The sequence below is a fragment of the Alligator mississippiensis genome, chromosome 2 (genome assembly GCF_030867095.1).
Source record: "Alligator mississippiensis isolate rAllMis1 chromosome 2, rAllMis1, whole genome shotgun sequence".
NCBI lineage: Eukaryota > Metazoa > Chordata > Crocodylia > Alligatoridae > Alligator > Alligator mississippiensis.
The window spans coordinates 260,949,329-260,970,535 of record NC_081825.1 but is presented as its reverse complement, the minus strand read 5'-3'; the positions used below and the strand labels follow the sequence as shown (position 1 = coordinate 260,970,535).

The following is a 21,207-nucleotide window of genomic DNA, read 5'->3' as shown; positions in this document are numbered from 1 at the left end:
GTCTGGCCAGACTTCTTCAGGTGCAAGCTTGGGACTGGATGGCTAAAATCGATTTGAATTATGCCCTGAAGGTTCCTTTTTAATTCTTTTGTTATCTGATACCCATTTTCTCTTTGCAAGTTGTCTTCTGTTCCACACACTTTGTCTGAACCAGTAGTAGCAGTTCCCTGGGTTCTCCAGACATGGGGATCTGTCACACAGAGAGGATGGACAGGTCACAGGAACTAAACTTAAATCTGCAGTGTATGACCAGCTGCCATTACCCTTGGATCTAGGCCCCTAAGATGCAGCACTGTCTAGACTCCTGGTGGCCCCGGGCAAACTTCTAGTATTGGGCCCCCCTTCACCAGAGATAATGATAATAATAATTGGACAATGGGAAAAAAATTACCATTTTGGGGCCCCTTTTCCGTCCAGGCTCTGGGCAACTGACCAGTTCACCTATGCCTGTGTCTGGCCCTGCTGAGATGCTGTTTAGAAAGCAGCAACTCTCTGCCAATCTGATACTCATCAGTGTGCCCCTGCCTTTGGCATTCCCTGGAGCAGGGCTGCTGTTGCTTATTGGCTTCCTTACTGCTAGGGACAGAAGTTACACATAAATCAGTTTCAGTGTTCAGAAACTGGTTTAAACTTGAAACAGTATAGAAGTTCAGTGCATGTAAACCAGTTTCAAAATGGCTGAAGCCAGTTTAAGATAAACCTGGTTGAATGTAGCATCAGATTGAACTGATTTAGGTCAAACTGGTTTATGAAACTTCTGTCTCAGCCCCCTTCCTGGTTGAAATTAAATCACAGACCCCCAGCATGCTCAGCAGCTCTGGGCTGAACTGGATTTTCTGCTCCAGAGAACAGGGCTGGCCCCACCTTTCTGCTCCCTAGCTGGAGCTGTGAGAGCTGATTTATTGGGGCCCAGAATGGGTGTTAAACTCACCTTCCCCTGAGTACAAGCAACCCTCACTCAGCGCTCTGAATTGGCTCCAGAAAAAACGAGCATTAAGTGGAACCGCGGTAAGTGAAACCCATTTCCCCATAAGAATTAAAGTAAATAGAGGTAAGTGGTTACCGTTGCTTCTTGCCACTGCCACCTCTCCAGCCCCATGTGCCAGCCTGGACCCATGCTTCTGCTGCTCCACCCTGGGCCCCCACTGGCCCTGGCCCTGGGCTCCAGCGTGGGCCCCGTACTCATGCTGGCCCCCATACTTGCCGCTTCTCACCACTGCTGCCTCTCCACATCCTCTTGCCCGCCCGCCAGCTGCTCCAGCCTCATGTGCCAACCTGGGCACTGGCACTCCTGCCACCCTGCTCTGGGCGTGGGCCCCTGCCAGCCCTGGCCCCGGGCACCAGGACTTTTACTGCCCCATCCTGGGTGCGGGCCCCAGCCGACCCTGGCCCCAGGTACCAGCGCAGGCCTTGCACTCCTAGCTGTGGCTGCTTCTCTCTGCCCTCTTGTGCTCACACCCGCCCCCCCCCCACTCACTGCTACTCCCCCTACTTGCTTGCCGCTGCCACCGCTGCTTCTCCCTGCCCACCTGCCAAATTCGCTGATTCCACTGAGCACTATAGCAAAACTGGCTGAGTGCTCAGTGAAATCAGGTATCAATTTAAAATGACCACTATAGCAAAATAGCACTAACTGAAACCGCACTATGCGGGGGTTGCCTGTACAGAGTTGCCCTGTCCTGCCGGCTTACTTAGATCTGGCTGTGGCTATGGATTACAAATCCCAGAGGCACCTGGAAGTGATGAGCAACCCTGCAGAGTCCTGCTGTTGTGATTGTGGATTGCAAATCCCAGAGACCTCAGGGACAGCAGAAAGAGGAAGTGAATGCACAGCCTATGCTGGCTATGTGCCAAAGAGCTGTGCTCTAGCACCTCCTGTCCCATCCCCCCCCCCGGCTTTTGGATTGAGCCACTGCAGGGATGTGGCTACATTTCGTGAATCAAAAATGTTTGTCTGCTCATTTACTTATTGGGTCAATTTTTGCAGGTTAATCTACCTGCAAAGACTGAATCAATTCTGCCTCAGGCTTTTTGACTGTCTGCACTTAGCCTGGAGCACTGCTACAGGCTCTTCCGTGATCATTTTGATTAATGCTCATAGGGCCTGACCTTCTGCTGTTGCCTTCCTAACACTTCCCATTAGAACAGCTGCTTCCAGACTGGTGACTGGGGTTATGAGCCCTTAAATCCCTTGTGACCACAATTATTCCATGGGGTTGCAGTTAGCAGAACTCAGATCTGCAAGGACTTTACAGCACCTCAGGCTCTGCTCAATAGCTGTGTCCTAAGCCTCAATTACCATGCAGAAAATGAATGCTTAACTGGGCAAATTTAGTCCTGTTGAATTCGCGGACAAGCTGCCCCAGTTTGCTTTTCACTGTGGGGTAACTGCAGACATTGTTACAGTTACCTGAAAGCAGCTGAGGCACAGTAAAGCCCCTCCGGCCTCCCCTCAGGTTAAAGGCAGGCATATGGGTAGTGGTGAATGTATGTGGGGTTGAATTAAATTATTCCCCCTGCTGTTAGCAGGTGTGACTGGAAGAAATGCAGGAACCATTGCAGCTGAGGGGCTGAGAGCGTTTTGAAAGCTCATTAATCCTCCTAGCTGTCCTGGAGGTAGTTCAATGTTGTTGGGAAACTGAGGCACAGAGGGCAGAAGTGGCTTGCGTGCAGTCATACACTGCCAATGACTGAGCTGGAAACAGAGTGCAGGTCTCCACAGGATAAACTTAGAACAAACTCAAATGCACACCTCTGAAATATCTCCAAGTAAATGTAGTAGGGACCCAATCTTGGTCGAGGGGGTTACAGAAGAGACCATACCAGCTTCTGGTGAAGAGACTGTACCAGCTTCCAGGGTGTTTCACTCCTCTTGACCAGCTTTGGCTTTTTATCTACTTAGTTATACTGTACCTATCACAATATCAGGGAAGCTTTATGCCTTTGTGTGTGGGTCCTACTTGGCTAACCCCCTTGGAATGAGGCCTAGTGCAGAATGCTGCAATCCAAGGAGACTATCATTACCTGTCTGCTGAGTGGAGGAGGGAAATTGCCACTATCCAGTCAGGAAGAGGTTGTGTGGGGAACATGTAAGAAGCAGCTCCTGGTATGTGCTGTAATTGTTGCCAGCAAGGATTGGAGAGGAACCAGGCTGGTATTGCTGCAACCAGGAGCAGAGGTGACTACCCCAGGCTCTCTGCTACTCTGTTGCTTCCACACAGTGCAAGGTTATGGAGTCAACTTTCTTACAACAGTGATTCCTTTGTATGGGGAGGACCTCAATACCTGGGAAGTTACTGGAGCATATCCTAAGGAAGTCCATTTGCAAGCATCTGGATGAGGAAAGGCTGGTCACAAGCACCCAGCATTGATTTACTAAGAATAAATCATGCCAAACAAACTTGATCACCTTTTTCAACAAAGTAACCACTTGGGTTGATGATGGGAATCTGTTGAGGCCTCATCTAGAATATTGTGTGGTTTTAGGCCCCACATTTTTTAAAAGACATGGAAAAGTTTGAGAGGATGCAGAGGCAGGTGACAAAAATGATAAAGGGCTGGGGAGACAAATCATACAAGGAGAGGTTGAAGGAGCTAGGCACCTTCAGCTTGTGGAAAAGGCACTTAGGAGTAGACGTGATAGCAGTCTTCAAATATCTGGAGGGCTGCCGTAAAGAGGGAAAAATTTTCTTTTTTGCTACAGAAAGTAGAACATGGACCAATGTCCTGAGGTTGCAGCAAAGTAGATTTAAACTGGATATCAGGAAAAGCTTCTTTATTGTTGGAACAGTGAGGCAGTAGAATAGGCAGCCTAGGGAAGTCATGGAATCTCCATCATTGGATATGATATTTTCAGGAAGAGGTTGGATAAGCATTTGTCAGGGATGATCTAGGAGTATCTACACATGAGTTTTACTATGGTTAATTCTCATGGTTCTAGTCTTTGTTGATTGCCACATGGGGATGAAAAGAATTTTTCTCCTTTCCTGCTGCTGTATGTGTCAGGGCTTTAGGGGTTTTTTTTTCCTTCTTCAGAAGCACTGGCTGTTGGCTGCAGCCAAGGCTGGGGGTTTTGACTGCATGGGCCAATGCATCTGCTAGGACTTAAACCTTGAGGTTCCTGGCTAAGGGGTCTTGGCTCTCCACTGAGGGTCAGATTAATCACGGTATTTGGGGTCAGGAAGGATTTTTACCCTGTGGTCAGATTGGTACAGACTGTAGAGTTTTTACCTCCTTCTGCAGTGGGGGGCATAGCTCTCTGCTTTTGATCTCTCAAACATATTTTAACAACTTTTTCAGCAACAGGATGTTGACCACTATTGTCCCCCTGCTTTTACCTGTGGCTGGTTAGACTAGAGTGTTATGTCTTGCGGGTTGTGTCAGAGTTGACTGTGCTGTTTGTCTAATTGGTTAAATAATGGATTTGTATAGGATGGTTTGGATAGGGATAAACCTTCCTCGTGCAGGGAGCTGGAGTAGATGACTTCTGGAGGTCCCTTCCAGTCCTACTTTCCTGATTCTATGATTTTAGGGGCCTGGGAGCCTCCACTTCTCCAGCATATGGGATGCAGCGTGGTCTGTGTTAAGAAGTGACTCTGATAGACTGTTGGGTCTCTGTGTTTGTGTGTGAAACCAGCCCTGTTATGGGGCGTGAGAAAGACACAGACCATTCTTCCAGCCCAGCTGTTTCCTCCACTTAAGCACTGAGACAAAGTCTCTGCCGTACTCAGACTGCTTGGAAACATGTTAATAAACTTCCAAAGATCTATTTTACAGTCCAGATGTGCTAGCTTGGGCTGTAAATTTTCATTTGAAGAACAGGTGTGTAATAATGACTCTAGCAGTGGCCTCAAGGCCAGCTGGGTGATCAAGCTGAGTAGGAGTGGAAGGGGCCTACTCCTTCCCAGCTGTTCAGAAACTGGATACCAGGGGGCAGTAAGCGTGTTAAGGGAGGGCCACTCAATAACAGGGAAAGTCACTACAGGTTCAGATTGTGGCAAGGGTAAGGACTGAAATGGGCATGACTGAAAAAATCCATTCTCCCTCCTCTAGTTGGGGCCCAGGTGTCCTCTGGAGGTGTTCTGAGCTAGTTGTCAAAGAGCACAGATCCAGGTTTGGGCACACTTGGCTGCAAGGGTCCAGTCACTCATACGGCAGATTTGGCCAGAGGCCTTGGTGGCATTATCTCTGGGCTTGATTCTGACCTCTCCAGCAGCTGTGTGAGTATAAAGAAGCACCGCGGACTTCCAGATCCATTCCCCTTTGTCTCTTGCCACCACTAGCTTGTGAACTCTGCTGCTGTAATCAGGTGGGAACTAAAGTGAGGCAGATTGCTCCCAGGGCTCCAGCCCTGTGGGAGCCTATCTTGAAAATCAGGAACTGAAATAGAAAGAGGGGAGAGGCCTTATGCTGTCTCCTCTGGGAGCTGCATGCCAGGGCCTGTGCTATGCTGTGCTGGGCTGAAGAGGAGCAACGTCTAGTCAGAGTGAGCTGTGGAATATGGTTTGGCAGACGTGCCCCTGGGGAGGCTGGGCAGGGTGTTGGTATGTGTGGGAGCACCATGGCCTCTGCTGGAAGGAGCAGTAGCGTAACTAGAGGTGGGACACTGGGGCATCAGACTCAGGTGCCAAGTTTGAAGGTCTGTAAGAATGGCTTTTGCCAGCCAAGCCCCAAACTACTTGTTCTGATTTTGGAGAAATAGTAGCCATGCTTTAGTTCAGGTCTGTGGCTGTTAGGAAGTGCTTGTGATGTTGCTGAGTTCCTGTTTGACTAGGTTGATGTAGGAACAAATCCATAGAGCCTGGGCTGGAGGTGAGGGAGAGTGATTCTTCTAGTGTCCCAAATGTCAGCATCCAGCACTCTTGAGAGATTTTAACTCCCCCAAGCCCCTCTGGATTGTACATGCAGCCAAACTGGCACTGTCAGCGATGGCTCTGTCCTCTTCCAGCAGGTCCATCCCCTGGCAAGGAAAGAGCTGAGTCGGTGGTGGGAGGCTGGAGCTGACTGAGAATAACAGGGAAGACTGGAATGTGACCCAGAAGCAGCTGGAGTCTGCACAGTGAGGGGCAAGGGAGCCTGCTTGCCCATTAATCCTGAGAAAAGCCCTTTCTGAGGGATTATGAGATTTAGGGCCATGTCACAGTCCCTTTGCTTCCCCTCATGGAGGAGGTGAAAGAAGCATAAAACTGGGCTGAGGGGAGGGACTCGTCTAAAGTGACAGTACATTCTCCTGCCATATGGCAGCCTCAAGACATGAAGACTGTACACAGTTGGGGCTTCCAAGTGCTGCCCTTACTCTTTCTAGCCAGCTTCTGTGAACGCCCTTCCCTTTGCTAGTATGGGACACAGCAGCCTCACTCGCTCACACACAGCAACAGCTGTTTGGGGATTAATTTAGCCTAGTTCAGGCTGCATTGGAACACAGGGCTTTTGCTTTGCCCTGATGTGCATTAGTAGAGACATTTCCATCCCCCCCCCTGCCCCATGCTCTGCTCTCTCTGGGACTTGCTCCACCGTATGTCTTAGAGCAGGGTGAATTGTGGTAATGACTTACTGTTCTTCTAGTTTGGGCTGCAGAGCTTCAGGTGGGGGGAGGAATGTCCCCCAGGCACAAGTTCCCTCACGACTGCTACCTCCACTGCTGGCACCACTCCCCTACTGTGCAGGGCTCACCAGTCTCTGGGGAATTTTCAGTCACCTGGGCTATTAGCATCACATCTGTGCACTTGTGCTGTGAAAACCTGCCTAGTCGGCTGGACAAAAAGAGTGGGGAGGGGGAGGGAGAGGGAGAGGACAACAAAGAGGAGGAAAAAAAGAAAACAGGGGGGATGGGTTGAGAGCAAGTATCAGAGCCTAGGACAAGGGATGGAGTAATGATGGGAGATGATCTAGTCACTAGGTCCACCTCGGACCTGGGGTAGGAAAATCGCTGCTAACACTTAGCCCTATTTCTGGATTCTTTATTCAGAGGAGCCAGGGTGACAGCAAGGGATGGAGAGGAGCTCCTCACTGCATGGGTTCTGGGCATGCCCACTCTGAAGCTTCTAGTTTTTCTCAGCACATTGTGACCAGCCTCTGGTGCAGAAATGCAACTTTGTATCTCTACAGCAGCTGCTCATATTTCCAGTGTAAACTTCTATTTCTAGGTCCCTTGTGCTCAGTCCAGGGTTAACTTTGGGTGAAGCTCAATTAAGGGAGAGTCTCTTGAGACCTTGTTTCAGGTCCTGCAGGAGCGTGCCACACATGTTTTATAATGTCCCCATGGTGGTTTATTGTGAGAATAATTTTGGAACCTGGAGTTGGATTCCCAGCCTGTGAGATCATAGAAGGGAAACCGCCCAATTCCTGAAGCATCTACCTAATGGACTTGCAATATGCAAAGGACCCACTGAGTTGCTAGACGACCATGTTCCTTATTTCTGATGTCACAAGCCCACTAGCCAGGAACAAATCTTTGGCCATCCTGAAGGGTAATTTATAATGAGCCCTTATAGAGCTGGAAAGGACCTCAAGGGTCATTTAATCTAATGCCCTGCACAGATGCAGGCTTTACTCTTGTGAAACCAATGCAGACAGGTGCCTATCCAGTTTCCTCTTGAAAATCTCCAGTGGAGAAAATTCAGCAACTTCTCTAGGGAGCTTGTTCCATTGTCCTCGTGTTCTTACAAATAAGATTTTTCTGGAGATCGAAAGCAATTGATGTTTAATTCAGTCCACACCAGTACATCAAGGAACCTATCTCAGTCCCTTTTTTTTTCATAGCACTGACTTGCATTCACTCCTATGTTAATTGCCAGCTCAGCTATTGATATATCTCTTCACGTTAATGTTTCAGATCCCAGTTCAGCAGGGGTTCATCTAAAAAGCTGTAACAAGGTGTGGATGAGAAATTCCTAGCTGGCAAAAAATACAAACAACTCATTTTAGCATCAACCCAATTTTCAACTAGAAATCAACAATTCTTCTCAGCAACAATCAGCTTCCCTTTTAATTTGAAATGCTGCAATGCTGAACTACAGAACTGAGTTCAAAGATTGAAAAATATGTTAACATTCCTGTTCCCCCATGATCCTTTTGAGTAGTAGTTCTTTAAATGTCATGTATTTATTTAAATTCAGTGGTTTAACAAAAGTTTGAATTAGAAACTAAACAGAAAAAACATTTCCACCAGAGCCCTGGCTTCTCTGACACTGGAGTTTGTTCTCCTTGCTTGAAGTTCTTGGATTTCTTCTGTGTGTTTCTGATTCCTTGAAGAACTACCAGGCTAAGGAATAGACGTGGGAGATCAAATAGGCTAGGCTTCTACTGAGAAGCAGTCACCCAGGCTGTCTGGATCTCTGCGTCCCAAAGCCATGATTTCTTGCTCTCAAATTTCCTGGGATTATCCTGTTAAAAGCTGATTACCCAATTCCACCCTACTCCTGTCTGCCAGGGCAATAATTATCAGTGTTTAAATTGTCCTCAGAGTCAACACCCTATTGAGATAGAGAAAAAAAACAAATCCAAGCTTGTAATATCCTTTAGATAGTACTTGTATAGGCAACATTTTGGGGTGGGGGGACAGAAGGAGATGTGTTGCTACTCTTGCTTGGGAGATGGCTGAGGCACCTTGGTGCTGAGCCATATGCCAGTAATTACCCTGCTAGAGTATGAGGTACACTCACTCCCAATCCTCTGAGAGCTGTTGTTTCAGCATGTTCTCTCCAGAGCAGGCTGTCCTGTTGGTTACCACATGAATTGCTGTTAGGACCCTGGCCAAGGTTTCCCTTCAAATCACTTGCCAGGCCATTGTGTTTGGGTGCCACACAGTTAATTTATGCTTTTATGCTTCCATTTTTTTCTGGGTTGACCTAGCACTTTCTTTGGCCTCTCTGGCACAATCCCTAGACGCAGGCTGTTTGTCCATCAGTGTTTCAATTAAACTGGTCATTTTGTCCCAGCTACCCAAGGTTGACCAGTAATGACCCCCAAGACACCCTAGAGCAGCGGTTCTGAACCTTTTTCAGTTGATGTACCCCTTGGTTTCAGAGTGAAACTTCACATACCCCCTTTCAATGGAAATTATTTTTTTTGACCTGTGCTAGACAATGTATGAAATATATCTCATGTACATGTACCCCCCGGTTTAGAACAACTGCCCTAGAGGGTGGAGCCCACCCTTTTCCAGAGTTTCACCCTTGCGGGCAGGCTGGGTTACCAAAATTATCCCTTCTCTTTCTGTACAGCCTGGCCTTCTGCTAGTGGCCTGCTCTGTGTGTCTCTAAAATGGCTGGTGTCCTCCCTTTATAAAGTTGATGTCACTTTTGTTGGGTGAACCCTTGATTAGCCTTGTCCCCACTACTGGTCAGTTGTATAATTGCCAGCCTATCTTAGTAGACCAAGTGTTTTTGGTCAGCTCAGTTTCTTTATCCAAGGGGCTGCAATTTGAATAGACTGTCAAGGCTTTAATGACCCTGCATTTTTAGGCCTCTATCATTATCTGTTGAAATTTCCTCTGAAGATGGAGCTAAAAGACAGCAGAGAAGGCAGACTAACTTTACAATGAAAATGGATATTGACATTTTTATAAACAAACTTCATAATCTCAAGATAGAATTCATATGTTGGTTACGGAAATGTATCCTGGCCAGACATGTCATGTTCTAGCTACTATTGGGAATAGTTGGTGATGGAGCATGGGGGCTTGAAATAACTATCAACATGATTGTTAAACATGGAACTAGCTGCATTTGTAACCAGAGGCCTCACTATGCCTTTCTTCCAGCCTTATTGCATGGCAGACTCCTCTCTGATTTGCTCTCCACTTTCATCCCAAGGGATCTGCCATCTGTTCCTGCTGCCCAGGTTTCTCTCTCCTTTGTTATTGGCATGGTTACGTACATTCTCTTGAGTTCCAATCTCCTTCGCAGTGTGTGGTCCCAGCCACTACTAATGTGAATGCATATGTTTAGACAACAGCATCTCCAAAGTGCCTGGTCGTGGGACACCCACATGGCTGGCCTCTGCTTTCCTGCCTCATTGGAGTTGGTCCTGTTTAAATGAAAGCAGAAGGAACAGTAAAACCAACAAACTTGTGACTAAGAGCAGCTGGACAGCCTCTTTCTCTGTTTTCTGACAGCAGCCCATCATTTACATGCACCTACGCTGTCTGCCAGCCTCTTCCACATGCAGTGGAAGGGTAGTGACTCAGAGCTGATGGCAGTAACTGGCAGGATTGTGTGTGTGTTTGGAGCTGTCCCACAAGCACTGTCTAACAGCTCATCTGTCCAGGAGGAATGTTTCGTTTCCAGTGCCTAGTTATCAAGAATGCTCTGAATTGTGTATTTCATGGTAAAGCTGAGGGGCTGGAATTGCCCCCCTGGAAGCCTTCCTGGCTCCTTTATTGAATCCAGAATCTGCTTCTTTTGTCTTGTTGATGCCCCTTTACAGAGATGCTGTTGAACTGGCTCTTGAGTCTTCTTGGGTTTTTTTCTTCTTTTTTTTTGCCTTCCTCCATTGCCCTGAACACTGTTTTTCCCAGCTGTCAACTTCCACTGAGCTCGCATCTCCTACCTTTTATAGGGGGTCTTCCCTTTTCTCAGTGGTCTTATTCAGAAGTTCCTGAACACTGTTAATGGCACACATTCCTTCCCTCACCCTCTCCTTTTTCAAAGGGATAGGACCCCTGTGAGTTATGCATCAACAGACCAATTGCCCTCCCTACCCAGGGAGGCAGCATGGGTGGTTTCAAGAAGGGGAGTGTGCAGGCTGTGACTCAGGAACCCTTACATTTTGGCTGGCCTCATACATTACAGAGTGAGATGTTCCCTTGTTCCTTGTGGATGCTGCAGCTGGCTTCTGAATTCTTGGAATGCATCCCATCTGCAGTGTGTTAAGGGATTTGCTCAGTGATAGAGGAAGATGCACATATGGGTTCTGAACCTTTCTGAAAAGGAAGGAAAGGAGCTAATTAATCCAAGGGACATGGCGCCAGGAGCCGCATCTGGGGGCCAACTGTTCCTGGGAGGGAGAATCCTGGGTGCTACATCATTAGAAGAATATTACAGAGGTGACACTGTTACAGAGGGCAGGAATCCATTGGCAATTAATTAGATAAGCCCCATATTTCAGAGTTCTGGACTGATGAGACCCCTGTCCTGCACCAGGTCTGCTTTGAAGGCTGCGCCCCTCCCCACCCTTAGGCCCCTGAACTAAAAATGTATTAATTCTCCAAGCTCATTCCTCCAGGGCACACTGAATCCCTGAGTCAGACCTTGCCTTCCGCAGTGGAGAAGAGAAGCCAATTTTTCCTGTCTTGAGTTCTCTGACTTCCTGTACCCACAATTGCATTGTTCTAGTAATTGGACTTGCTCTGACTTTGGAGTAAGCCTTACTTCTCCCAGGGCCAAGAAGAGAATGGTGGTGTCAGCACAGTTCCATTCCCTTCCTTCTGTCCTCTATGTTACTGTGATGAGCCAATTCATTCTCTGGTATCTCCAGGATTAGCTTTGTCCTGTCTCTTGGAAGCACATCAGCTGGGACCTGGGAAGTATGTACTTTGGTAAGTAATCTGCTCAGTCAACTTCTGAGCCTGCCTTTTCTTGGGCTCTGTGTCTCTATGGTGGTTAGGAGCTTACAAAGTGAGCTGAGCTAAAATGAAGTAAGGCTACTTAACTGTAGAATATGAACGCCCACCCTGGGCTAACAGCATGGTCAGTTTGCACTTTTAGTTATTTCAGCATATGTTCCTGAAAGCCCGTGGCCAGACTGTCCAGTCACCAGAGATGGTCTGCAGATTCAGGATTGTTGGCTTGCTTTTTCATCATCTTTCCACTGCTAATCTCTCTTCTTGGATAAGGGTTTGATCTTGAAGGCAAATAGCCTGAACGATCCAGGGTCTGTTGTCTGTGTGAATTCCTAAGAATTGAATTAGTTCATGTTCGTCTACTGCATCCCTGCTGAGCAGCACACTGAAGTCCAACTTCTGTTACAATTCCCCATGCGTTCTGCACATCCCTGTTTCTGATGGGTCCTTTTTCAGGGAAGGACAAACATAAAAGGAATACCCACGACCAGAGTAACAGTGCCTTGAATGCAGCACATGGAGCCCTCAGTGTGTTAACCTGTCCTGTGGGGTGAGGAATCACTGCCTCTGTGACCCACACTTGCCAGTCTAGTAAGGCTCTCAGCGAGGCTCCTGCTCCCCTTCCAGAACTGAGGCAGCAGTTGTAGAGGGGAAATGCCTGTCTGGGCAAGTGCCAAATACAAGCTAGGGTCTCACTCCTAACACAGCCTGGTGAGCATGTGAGCAACCCTGCAGTAACAGAATATGGGTTCAACTTGTGTCCTGTGCAGCCCTGTTCCATAAGAAACCCTGAATTAGAAAAGGGAGTGCACGGCTCCAGAGCCCCTCTCCCATGATAAGTGAGTGCTTGTGTATGTAGCAAGGGAAAGAGCTCCATGGAGGAAGCAGAGAGTTAGTGTAAAGTGGAGGGTTAGTGTAAACAAGGAGCAAAAATTATTCTAAAAGCAATGCCAGTTCCCTGGACCTGGCTCTATGCAGGCCTGAGGCCGAGGCAGCTGCAGTCTGTGCAAGGCATTGGATGGCCCATTAAAGGCTTCAGTTGGTTTATAGTTATCATTCCTTGGTCCTGTCAATAAGGAACTGATCCCTCACCCCAAACTCTCCCTGGCCTCCTGCAGTCTGGGCTTGAGCTGATGTCCAGAGAGCTTTAATCAACTGGGTAAATAGTAACTTTGTTGTTTGTTCCAAAGGAGCAAATTGGCACCTCCTGTGTGAAGATATTTTCTCACATCCTAATCAAGGATGAATCCAGAGAATGCCTGCAATCACTTCAGTGCAGACAAGTTTTTAACAAAGCCTGGCCCTCCAGCTCCTTGTTTTCCAAGCCTTGTTTATGGCATTGATAATTCTTTAGTGTCAGGTTTAGACATCAAGCATTTTTTCCACTGCTGCATAAGAAAACAATTAGGTGAAGATGGAGAAGATGTTCTTCTCACTTTAGAACAAAGAAACCAGCAATGGCTTGTATTAGACTGTGCTCTCTGGATCCAATAGCTACACACACAGTTGGCTTCTCAGGCAGACTTGGCCTCAGCTATGCAGAAGGAGGGGTTGAATATGTACTGGAAAATCCCAGAGCACCCACTTGGATTTCCTCAATAATCTACTTCCCTGATAAACCAGCCAGGACTATCACCAAGGTCAAAACAGTAGTCAAGCCAGCTCCCTTCCCTCCTCACAGCTCTATCTCCAAACTTGGGTAGCCACAGAAAAGAACTCTATCCTTGTCTGCACTAGCGCATCACTTTTAGTCCCTTTCCCAGGTAGTTCTTGCAAAAAAAAGGGCAGTGTTATTGTTGTTTATGGGGGCTGCTGCATCACCTTGTGTGAGTGCAGGACTGGAACTCAAGAGTTCTGGGTTTTCTCCCCAGGTCTGCTGCAGACCCAGTGCATTTTCTTGGGTGAGTTACTAACCCTCTGTGCTTCAGAGGCTGTGTGCTTTCCTGCTTGTCAAATGGGGCTGGTAATATTTTTCTGTCACAGAGTTTGGTGGGATATGTTCATTAACACTTGCAAGGAACAGGGGTGGAGGTCATAGCAGAATGACCTCTCCTAGCCCATGCATTTACATTGCCAGCTGACTGAACCCAGAGGGTTGTATGGCTGTATTACACCCTACAAAGACCTTGCTTTCTCTAGCCCAGTGGTTCTCAACCTTTCTGGTACAAGGACCCATTTGTAAACATTACTGGCTGATCCAGACCCAGTGCCCTTCACTCCCGACCCATTGCCTCCCACCCCCAAAGCCTCAGCCCCATGGGTGGGGCTGGGGGACGGTGTGTGGGGCATGGGGGGGCACCAAGCAACCCTTGCAGGCTGGAACTCTGCCAGCTTGCAAGGGAAAAGCCACAGTTTCCCAAGTTTTTCTCCTTTAATGGAGAATCCATTTTAAAAGTTCATTTGCGACCCTTTCATATATTCTTGCGATCCACTTTCGGGTTGCGACTCACAGGTTGAGAAATGCTTGTCTACCCAACTGTTAAGAATTGGAGAAGACATGACTCCAGAGCTTGTAGGGTTGGTGGGGGTAGGGAGGTAGAGAGACAGCGCCAGCCAGAATGTGCAAGTGAGTAGGTGACTTTCCCTTCCTCTCTGCCAACCCATTTTCACCTGCCTAAACTGTGGAGAGTAGGAGGAAAGGGACAGGAAAAAGACTGTGCCAAGAAATGGTGAAAGTAGAAACTGAACAGGTGGATGAGGGGAGCAGAAGAGCAAGAGGAGCTGAAGGGCAGGCAGTTCAGTCAGTGCAACTTAGAGGAGGGTTTTAGCAACCAGGAACATGGATTTTGAGTTGTCTCAGAGCTGTGCTGGAACCAAGAGTGGGTGAGGGAGGAGACTGGGGGCTGTGCACACATGTAATTTGCTTTTGTTTCTTCATCTGGGGGAGCACATGGGTCTCTGAGGTTTCAGATTGGGAAAGGGGTACTGTGCAAGTTGAACTCTGTGGCCAGCTCCAGCATTTCAGCTGAGCAAATACAGAGGGGAGAGTTCCTGACATAGTGAGGGGCACCCAGGCCTGGCGCAAGCAGTGTTTGAAGTGGTACTAAGAATCAGCTTGCCACTCACAGGAGGAAATGGGAGGTTCAGGGACTTGGATGGAATGGATTATAAACTTGACAGCAACATCCTGACCTTGACTTAACAAATCTGAGACCTCTGAGAGGAAGCTGAGTGCAGAGCTTGGTGGTGAGCCCCAGTGCAAAAGAGGAGAGTGGGCAGTGAAATTACCGCCAGGAATGAGAAAGGAGCTGTTATCTAAGAGAGAGGTTTTTGAACAGGGAGGAGTACGTTGGCGACATCAGCTTTCTTACAAGTGGTGTTCTAGGAGCATGACTAAAGAGACTGAAAACTGCACGAGCAAATTGGAAAGCATAGGCAGAACAGGGTAGTAAGAAGGTCCCTTCTCACCATTGCTCCCAGCAAGGAGCAGAGCCTGCTCACCTGCTACAGAACTCCCAGGAACAAAGGGAGCAATGGCAACCTGCTGTTGAGCCACGGAGGAGAGAAAGAGAAGAAGCAGATAGACAGGAATTGGTGAGTGATAGAGTCCTATGGGTGTGAGGAGAACAGTGCCTGGAAGAATAGGTGGGGTCTGGTGGACAGGCCATAATATGCATGAGGATGGTGATAGAAGAGGTCAGGATCTGGCGGCAGCTCCCCTCATGTCTGCCTCTTTGCTCAGAGACCATAGATCTGGTGTATCTTCATTACACAGTGTATTGGATAGAGGTTGACAAGAGCCAGTCCTGGGTTCCAGTGGTGGGTGGCTTTTCCTGCTGGTGTGAACATAGCAAGATGAGCCTACTGGTGGTTGGGGGCCAGCTCAGATGAGTCCAGAGCCTGACCACTCTGGTGTTGCATTGCTGTGTGAGCCTGGGATTCCAATTAGCAAACACAACCAGCCAGGCCTATCACAAGGGTATGTGCCATGAATGTGTCCTCCTCATCTTGAGCATGTGCCAAACCATTTCCTGTTGTGCCTGGATCCCAGGAGGCATTTATCAAGCTTTCACCCACAATTGTGGGGAGAAGTGAGGCCATCACAGAAGTGCAGTGTAGCCAGGATTCTTTCTGCCCCTGGATGGCCTGGTGAAGGAGTCCAGTCCCTGCTCCCCCAGGAAGGAAAGGCAGTATTTGTACCAGTTTTTACATGGCCAGTACAAGATGGAGGAGGAGAAGCAGCTTGGCCATGAGCATGGAGCTGGTAGGCTCAGTGGGGCAAAAGTTGGGGCTCTTGGCCCTGCACTTTCTCCTTAGACCAGACCCTTCCTATGGCACTAGAAAGTGGTCTTTTGAAGTCAGTCCCTAACAATAGTATAACTGGAGGGCAGGGTGGGGAGAGGGACAACAGCTCTGGGCACTGATTTAGATGGGGCACCAGAATGGCGAAAGACGAGTGGGGGTTCTTCAGTCCCCCTTGTCCTCCACCACACACTCTTCCCAGGGCACTGAAACTGCCAGGTACACCTCTGGTGCCTAACCCCCCAAATACTCACATTGGAGGCAGGTGCGGGTGGGGGGGGAGGTTATGTTGCCCTTGTCAATCCAGCTGGAGCCATCCCCTGACCTTGCCTCATGGGAGCAGGATGGGTGGTCTTTGACCTGTAGCACGTGGTGCTTTGGATAGGTCTGTTCCTGGCATGCACCCATGGCAGTATATAGATGAGCACAGCATATGCAGAGCATGGATCCACTCTAGCGGCTGCTCTGCTACATGTCTTATGCCAGATTCTTCCCCTCCCAGTGTGTCAGGGAAAGTCAGGTTTCCCTATGACAGAGGGGCTGCCTCTCTCCTTCAGTGCCCCTGCCCCAGTGGGGCTTAGAGCCAAAGTGTGAAATGAGACTAGTGGCACCAATCCTTTTCCAAGGCAGGAGGGCAAAAAGTGCTGGGCAGTGTGGCACAGGGGGGCTGGGCCCAAGCCTGGGGTATTTTTTGTGGGGCAAATGTGTCCTGGATTGTGCTTCTCTGTCCCCTTGCCTGCTCCACCTTCACTGATGGCTTACAAGCTGTGCTGAAATCCAACGCTTGCTATGAGCTGAGGAAGCCGAGCCACAGGCTGGTTCGACAGCAGGGAGGGCTCTGGAGCCTGAGCGCGAGTGCTGTCAGTGGGCTGTACAATGACCTGCCCGGTTGCTCACGGGTTAATGTTTCTCTGTTGTAGTTTGTTTCCCCTTGCCAAAGTGGGTGTTGCTGGAATGTCTCCTCATAGGGAGGGGGGCTGAGCCATGTCCTCTGCAGAGGGGGGTGTCAGCATCAAAAAGACACAAAAGGGGGAGGTTTCCAAAAATAAAACCCTCCATCCCCTCCAGACTCTTGCCAGTGCCAGAGGCAGGCGCAAAGGTGCTTGAAGCTGTCTACTGAGAGCTCAAGCTCTGACAGCCAGGAGAGCGGGGACAGGCAGGGGGAGAGGAGAGACTGGGGTAGGAGGGACAGCTGCAGCTGCTCTGTGCAGCCCACACTGTTGGGCTCGCTGTGCTACCTTCGCCTCAGGCTCTCATGCTCCTGCAAGCGGCAGGTACTGATTAAGCTGCCTGTGACATGGAGAAGCAAAGGACTGCTTCAGAGGGGCTTCCTTAAGGAGCTTTGTCTAGTCCCCTCTCTCCCAAGCTCCGGCTGGACATTTGGCTTCATGGAGCTGCCAGCCCCACACTGAGAGCTCACTGCTCCTGCCAGAACTAGCCTTTCCCCCTGGCCCTGGGCAGGCACCATGAGAGGATCCTGGGGGAGTTTCCTCCCTTTCACGATAGCCCTCTTCCTAGGACTTGGTGATTCTCAGAGAGACTTTGCTGGAAGATTTGATGCAAGCTCTTCATTCCGAAGTGAATCCGGGAGCAGGGGTATGCCCCAGCCGAGACTCTGGAGCCAGGGCAGGGCATACAACCTGTTCTGGGTGCACAGCCCTCCTCCTGCCCTGGAGCACCGTCCTGCAACCCCTCGCACGGATCATGTCTCCGCAGCCCGGATGAGGAGTCTGGCAGGAGGGGATAAAAGAAATCAGCCTTCTCTGCCTTCTGCTCACAAACACTCTGCTCCCCAGAGTGCCAGAGCCCAAACTGCAGGCTCTCCCAGTGGGAGCCTAGTTCAGATGCCTGGGCGGAAGCAGAGGATGGATTCCTCGCACCAGCGGGTCGGGAATGGGCTCAAAGCTCATACCATGTCCCTGGCAAAAGAGCCAACTGGCAGAGGGCGGATGACAGGGTAAGTGCAGCCACAGAGGTCTCACTCCAGAACAAGGTACCTAACATGACTCCTCCTGTTACCCCAACACAGAAGGACTGAGATGGGCCAGGAAGGTCTCAGCTTCAGGAGACCTCAGTAAGTGATGATTCCAATCCAGAAATCCTGTCTCAGGACCTCTCTGGTCCCATGCAGACATCCTTTATCCTCAGTGATGAGAAACAGCCCCTGCCAGAGTCCCAGGGCATAGAGCTCAGTCTCTTATCAACTCACTGTCCCATGTGCAGTTATGAGGGCTTGATCCATTGCTTGGTTTCAATTGTGTTGACCCTTGTTTGCTCTGGCACTGAGCCCAGGGCCCAAAACAGGTTAAGAGGAGCTGGCTCTGTTAGTAGCTCTAATGTTGTGTGCATGTCCCACATGTTTGGGAGCTGTTTGTGCTTCTGTCTGGAACACAGCGTCTGTGTATGCATGAGAGCAAGAGAGGGAGATACTGTATTGCCGGCTGGGTTCCTCATGGGGGTGTGTTGCATTGGAGTATCCCAGGCTTACTGCTTGCTTGTGTGAGTGCATGTGGTGTGTGTCAGACAGCTGTGCTGTGTTGCAGGCTGTGGTGCTGCTGCCTTTCTTGTTCAGGTGCTACCTGTAGCTGGGAGGGCCTTAGGTGTGGTGCTGTGCAGGATGGTGGGCTGCAGTGGGCTTTGCTTGGCCTTATGGGATGTAGCCTCACTACTGTGGGCTCTGACTGCAGGTACCTGGCCTCTTGGCTCTTTATCCCCATAATGGGCCCCTTGTAAGGTCTACGTGCAGTAGCCTCCAGCTCCATATGGCTCCTGCTGGCTCAGCCAGGGGAGTCTACTTTTAATTTGTCTGACAAGCTACCTCCAGCTGCAATCTCTGGCCATGATACTGAGGAGGTGGGATGGGGGGCACTTGGCAGTTAGCTGGTCTGCTGAGGAGGAAATTCTCCTCAATGATGACATCATACCCAGTGCTGACAGAGCCCTTGGCCCTGGGGCCCTCCCTCTTCTTACATCCGTCTCTCTGCTCTCCTGCTAGGGATCCTCCTCATTGCCCTCTCTGCTGGCTTAGTGTTGCTGTTGAACCTGCTCTCCCAGATCAGGATTACCAAAACCACAGTCTCCTATAGCCAAGAGATGTGGTGGAGAAGGCTGGCTGTGGGGCATATTACCCTCTGTTATGTGATCATAGGGGAGAATCACAGAGCTTTCTTCTAACACTGAACAAGAAACTCTGCTACAACAGTGGAAGCAGCTTAATTCCTAAAGTTCTCTCCCTTTTCATCTGTGCTGCACTTTGCCATAAATCTTTCCCTGCTTTGCCCCACCTGTCTTCATACAACAGCTTTAAAGAAGGGGAATCCACCACCATGCTTCTTCCCAATTTTTTTAAATATTTATCAGTAGCTGATAGTTATCAATAGGTTATGGATCCAGAAGTGGCTCTGTCTTCTCCACCTATCCAACTCTGTTCACATGGCAGCTTTGGAGGAGGTGGGGTTCCAGGTGATTCAGTTATATTAGCAAATTCTGATCTGTCAGCATCAGTCTCTTCTCAGAAGAACAGTGTCCCTTCACTAAGACTGTGGGATCCCCTGCCAGGATCACATGGGATCAGGGTACCAGCTGGATAGTTGCTGCCTCCTTCTCTAATCACAAATTCCCTTATCATTCTCAGCCACGTTCTTGGGCTGCAGCTAATTCCAGTGAAAACAGCAGGTGTCCCTTTTTATCCTCATGCAGCTTTATCAGAACTGGGTATCTTGGTTCAGGTTGATTTCAGATGGCTGAAGCTTAGATCTCTTTGTAGTGCCATCTCCCAACCACTACGTAATGCTACATAGGATGAACATTTATCTGTGAGTTTGGTAGTTGTTCTGTTCTTTTGACCCAAAGTAGCTGAATTTGCCCCACTGAAGTGATTGGTGTGGGCTCTGCTTCACAGCTCGCTAGTGCTAACACATAGCCAGTGGACGTGTCTACACAAAACACCTTCATGTGCAGTGGACTGTTCCGCTGAGCATTAGTGTGTCACAGCAAAAATGGTGCAAATGTGCTAATGCGCACTAGAATTAGTCTACTGTGCATTGTCACAAAAAAGTATGCCTTTGCTACTGCGCATTAGTACAGCTACTGCACCTTTATCTAGTACTTCATATTAGAGGTACTAAATGTGCAGTAGCAAAGGCACATTAATGAATGTGAAGATGCACCCAGTATGTTGGAAAATTCCCTTAGCAATCTATACTGCTCTCTCCAGCAAGCTATTCCCTTGTGAACTGGGGAGGCCTGGAAGTAATATGCTTTACATTTAATTGATCCCAAAAGCTTGGAGTTCAGAGCTGGCAAATTATGGCTTACTGTTGATGACTGTTTATACTTATACTATGCAGGACAAGGAAAGTCACCTTTATAACTTACTGTGACTTGTTGGATTGGGGCTGGGGGGGAAGGGATAGTGCCTGTCTAGAAGAATAGTTAACAAGGTTAACACATTGTCTTTCCTGAAACAAGCCTTGTGTAGTTTTACTGCCCTAGGTGCTAGAGAGTCTTTGAATTGTGACTTTCTCTTCAGCCCACCAGACTCCCATGACTCAACCTCATCTACCGTTGTGTTTGCCTTTGCTACACCTGCCTCATTTTTGTCCAGGAAACTCAGTGTTTCTTGGACACTAAGTGTTCTAAAGAGGCTTTCTTTGACAGTTTTTCCTTTTCCCCATATGAGAACATTTTCTTTTCTACCACTCACACTATACTTTCAGTACTTTCTTGTAAGGTGATTTGCATTTTTCCTCACTTACCTAGACAGTCAAGTTGTATCACTCATTCCAGCTGAAGCTCAGATGTATTATAATAATTCAGAGAGTTCCTTGTTTAAAATCCTGGTTACTAGGTAATGTTATATTTGTCCTTCCCTCCTGATTCCCAAGTCAAAATATTCTGCTTGTAAATCCAGGGCCCTTGTATGGGTTACCACATTTATTCTGTGACCCGCTTCCTTTGGTAGCAGAATCCTGTTACTGTACCGCATTCTTTTTTGGAATAAAGTGCTCTTGGCACTTTATAGGAATGATGTCACAGTTAAGTCTCGGTTCCTTCCTCAGTTACATGATTTTTTTATAGATATTCCAAGTTTCTCTGCCTCGCTGACCCAAGCTGAACACAGTGTAGTCTACAATTCACTGTGTTCAGTTTGGTCACTGTTAGGAATTTGCCAAATAGCTCCTTCTACTCCAGATTGCTGCATAAGCATACCCAGGTGTAAGCCTTGGAGAGAACTGGATTTTGGTTTTCCTCCTCAGTGTCAGCTTCTGATGTCAGAAGTGGTAGGCCTGTGGAGAATGTCTGGGGCATGATGAAAGGTGGTGATCCAGACATGCACCCATGGACAACTATGGGCCTGGCATACTGCATGTATTCCTCATCAGTGCCACGGAGGTGCTCTA

The 21,207-nt window shown here is 48.6% G+C and overlaps 1 protein-coding gene across 9 annotated transcripts in view; it reads left to right on the top strand.

Annotated features, from left to right (window-relative positions):
- LTBP2 (latent transforming growth factor beta binding protein 2) overlaps window positions 1-21,207 on the top strand; it is a 160,068-nt gene that overhangs the window by 12,712 nt on the left and 126,149 nt on the right. For 8 of the 9 annotated variants that reach the window (XM_014611321.3, XM_014611323.3, XM_006268352.4 and 5 more), the window contains exon 1: window positions 16,871-17,762. The exons of the other annotated variant lie outside the window; for it this stretch is intronic. In XM_014611321.3, coding sequence (XP_014466807.1) covers window positions 17,272-17,762 — 491 coding nt within the window. In that variant the 5' untranslated portion in view covers window positions 16,871-17,271. Of the gene's footprint in view, window positions 1-16,870; window positions 17,763-21,207 lie in introns of those variants that run through there. 9 annotated transcript variants of the gene reach the window in all.